Source organism: Protobothrops mucrosquamatus, unplaced genomic scaffold, assembly GCF_001527695.2.
Source record: "Protobothrops mucrosquamatus isolate PMUCROS unplaced genomic scaffold, P.Mucros_1.0 scaffold3158, whole genome shotgun sequence".
NCBI lineage: Eukaryota > Metazoa > Chordata > Lepidosauria > Squamata > Viperidae > Protobothrops > Protobothrops mucrosquamatus.
Window position 1 is genome coordinate 155,330 of NW_015389158.1, and position 3,889 is coordinate 159,218.

General features: G+C 42.5%; 1 protein-coding gene across 1 annotated transcript in view; it reads left to right on the plus strand.

Moving 5' to 3' along the window:
* The first annotated feature begins 3,204 nt into the window (after positions 1 to 3,204).
* Positions 3,205 to 3,889, plus strand: part of LOC107297161 (olfactory receptor 5V1-like) — a 2,092-nt gene continuing 1,407 nt past the window's right edge. Inside the window, exon 1 of the mRNA XM_015826519.1 lies at positions 3,205 to 3,883. Within this exon, the coding sequence (XP_015682005.1) occupies positions 3,205 to 3,883 (679 nt within the window). The remainder of the gene's footprint in view (positions 3,884 to 3,889) is intronic.

Genomic DNA, 3,889 nt, shown 5'->3' on the forward strand with positions numbered 1-3,889 from the left:
GGAAGGCACGGCTCACCTTGAGGAAATGGGAGAGGAGATGCTGAATAGGAAACCATCAGAGAAGAGGGGGACAAGCCCCAGTCACCTAATGGTTAGAGGAAGACACTTAGAAGGGACTCGCCCTAATGGATCAAGCAGTTACAAATGGAGGCCAGGAAGTTTTGGTCACCATGCTACAAAAAAGATGTTGAGACCTTGGAAAAAGTTCAGAGAAGAGCAACTAAGATGATCCAAGGCCTGGAGACTAAAACATACGAAGAACGGCTGCGGGACTTGGGTTTGGCCAGTCTAGAGAAAAGAAGAAATAGAGGACACATGACAGCAGTGTTCCAGTATTTGAGGGGTTGTCACAAAGAAGAGGGGGGTCAAATTATTTTCCAAAGCAGCAGAGGTTAGGACAAGAAACAATGGTTGGAAACTGATCAAAGAGAGAAGCAATCTGGAATTAAGTTATTCCCATGTCATGAACTTTGATCTGAATCTGAGTGTGCCTTTCTGGTATTCTGACAGTGGTGGGTTAATCCTATTGTGTCCTGTCTTAGAGTTTGCGTGGGGTATGTAGATTTTAAGGGTCTTTGTCTTCCTGATCTATTTAGCTTCTAGCTGGAGGGTTCCAACCTTCCTGAATGGATTATTACATCTGCATTTCTAAAAGCTGGTTTCTGCTGAGTTGTCTTGCTGGGTGTGTGCGTGTGTCTGTGTGGAGAAGTTTCTGCCTTTTTAAAGATCTTCTCCATTATTCCTTTGGGGAAATATATTCTACCTTTTTAATATTCCCAAAAATATTTCTTTTCTCTGGATGGTCCCCACAATACGACGCAACGAAAATACACACGTAAATAGCATTTTTTCCTTGTGATTATCTTGGGTTTTGTATTCTTCGCCATCTTGGATTGCTCTGATTTTTATTTCATTTTTAAACTCCATGATATGCCTAGAGTCTAGCTAGAGCTGGTTGGTAAGTTCCAGGTGAGATCATTTTGCCCCAGAGCGTCTCGGCTGCTATTCCTCCCAGCTCTACTCCCTACAGAATCCCAGGGAGGAATATCCCCAGGGTACACACACCAAGGGTACACACATTTTATTTCATGACCACTCCCTGCCTTGGACAATTCAAGAACCAGGAGTGATGCTTCTGTTGTGAGAAAGAATGAGCTTCTGATCCTCTCCCTTCCTGCTGTGTGGGCAGAGTTTTGACCAAGTCACCTCACATCTCATTGTGTGAGGATCCAAGTGTGGGAGAACATGGAGAGACAGTGATTCTCCTTCAGCCCCAGCTTGGTCTTCTGCAGCAAAGGTGAGTCGCTTTATGGTCCATTCGGCATCCTTTCTGTGTTCTTTCCAGAATAACAGAGTTGGAAGGGACCTTGGAGATCTTCTAGTCCAACCCACTGCTCAGGCAGGAAACCCTATACCATTTCAGAAAAATGGTTGTCCAGTCTCTGTGTTTAAAAACTTCCAGTGTTGGAGCATTCACAACTCCTGGAGGCAAGTTGTCCCACTGTTCTCACAGGAAATTTCTCCTTATTTCTGAGTTGCTTCTCTCTTTGATTAGTTTCCATCCGTTGCTTCTTGTCCTGCCTTCAGGTGCTTTGGAGAATAAATGAACACCCTCTTCTTTGTGGCAGCCCCTCAAATATTGAAATACTGGTATCATGTCCTCCCTAGTCCTTCTTTTCATTAAACTGGACATACCCAATTCCTGCGACTGTTATTTGTATGTTTTAGCCTCCAGTCCCCTAATCATCTTTGTTGCTTTTCTCTGTACTCTTTTTAGAGTCTCAACATCTTTTTTTACATTGTGGCATCCAAAACTGGATGCAATATTCCAAGTGTAGCCTTACTAAAGCATTATAAAGTGGTATTAACACTTCATGTGATCTTGAATGCAAGATTCAACCCAGTAATTGCTGTTTAGTTTTAGTTCCATGAAGTTTTAGTTGCCTCCAAAAGTTGTGAATGCTCCAACACTGGAGGTTTTTAAGAAGAGATTGGACAACCATTTATCTGAAATGGTATAGGGTTTCTTGCCTGAGCAGGGGGTTGGACTAGAAGACCTCCAAGGTCCCTTCCAATTATTCTATTCTATTCTATTCTATTCTATTCTATTCCATTCCATTCCATTCCATTCCATTCCATTAAGTTATTTTTTAACACAGTCCACTTGATGCATCACTGCCCACATAGCTGCAGCTGGTAATTAAAATAACTTGTGTTTCTCAAGTATAACATTTACACATGCTTTCTGGTGACAGAATAACCTCCCTTGGCCAAGGATTGGGTTACATAGCATGTATAAACCAGGTTTAAAGTGATAGTTTTAAGCCAGAGTCAGAATAGGCTTCCCCCTCATAATCCACCTGGGTTGTGATACTGGAAACCTTAGCTAGTTGGGTCTATTTTTCCTACACCCTAAGCAACTATACAAAGTCTGCATCATGTTAGCTGTCCCACAGTCTCAAAATTATCTCCAACCTCAAAAAGATTACCGTATCTCCAAGACAGAACATACATCTCAACCTCAAAAGAAAAGCTTCCAAAAGAAGGTATCTAATTCTCAGCCTAGGCCATGATCTTCTGTCCAATGCTGGTGGACTCCTCTCCTGGTGACTAACCACATTCTGCAACAATCCATGGAACCCCTTTTATTGTTCTTATGACCCAAAACTTTAAGGAAGCTTCTCAGTTATTCCTACAACCCATGTGGAGCACCTGGTATCTGAACGGAGGGGGTCATGCCCCATAGACTGCAACAACAAAGTTTTCCATTGTGTTTTCATCTTTGATGTGACCATGAGGTAAATCTAACCTCATGATTCCTAATAAATAATAATTATGTTGTTTAAATATTTGTCTCCCATTTTTCCCCCACTAGATCACATCGCTTCTACTCGTGGGATTTTACCAAAAGAAAGATCATTTCCGAAGTTGCAAGAAAAGCAAAACTGTCTTTAATGTTGGCATTAGCTGGACTCTGAACCATCAGAACAGATTATCTGAAAGTGGAAACCCTTCAACTGATAGAAGCAAAAGTAATAAAGGTGGACCTCTTAGCATTTCTACCAATAGTTACCATCTCTTTCTTGCACTACAAAACCTGAAGATTCCAGATCTAATATTGGCCAAGAGATATTTATGTAGAAATAAGAAAAATCTAAATTTTGTGTCCTTAAGACATTTGTGACACATAATCCCTGTATTCCCATGGGTACTGGCAACCAGACTCTAGTTACTGAGTTTGTTTTTCTAGGTTTCTCCAAAATCATACATGGCCAAGTCTATCTTATCCTGCTGTTCCTCATCATCTACTTGGTCACCATTCTGGGCAACTTCATGATCATCTCTCTCATCCTGGTGGACTCCCATCTCCACAGTCCCATGTATTTTTTCCTCAGCCACTTATCCTGCTTGGATGTCTGCTACTCAACAGTCACGGTCCCCAAGATCCTTTCAAATCTCCTTCTCCAAAGGCACACCATTTCCTACAACCACTGCTTGGCCCAGATGTTCTTCTTGATAGGATTCACAGGCTCAGAATGCTGGTTGCTGGCCATCATGGCTTACGACCGCTACGCCGCCATCTGTCATCCTTTGCGCTATTCACAACTCATGAGGTCATGTGTTTGCGTGACAGCAGTCATTATTGCCTGGATCTGTGGCTTTCTGGATGCAGCAGTTCACACAGCCTTGGCTTCCAGCTTCCATTTCTGTGGAGATAATCAGATCCACCACATCTTCTGTGATCTTCCACCGCTGTTGAAAATTGCCTGTGGTGACAAATTTGTCAGTGAGATAGCAATCCACATAGCCACTGTGTTTGTGGGATTGGGTCCCTTCCTTTTTGTGGTCATCTCCTACTTCTACATCCTTGCATCCATCCTGCGTATCC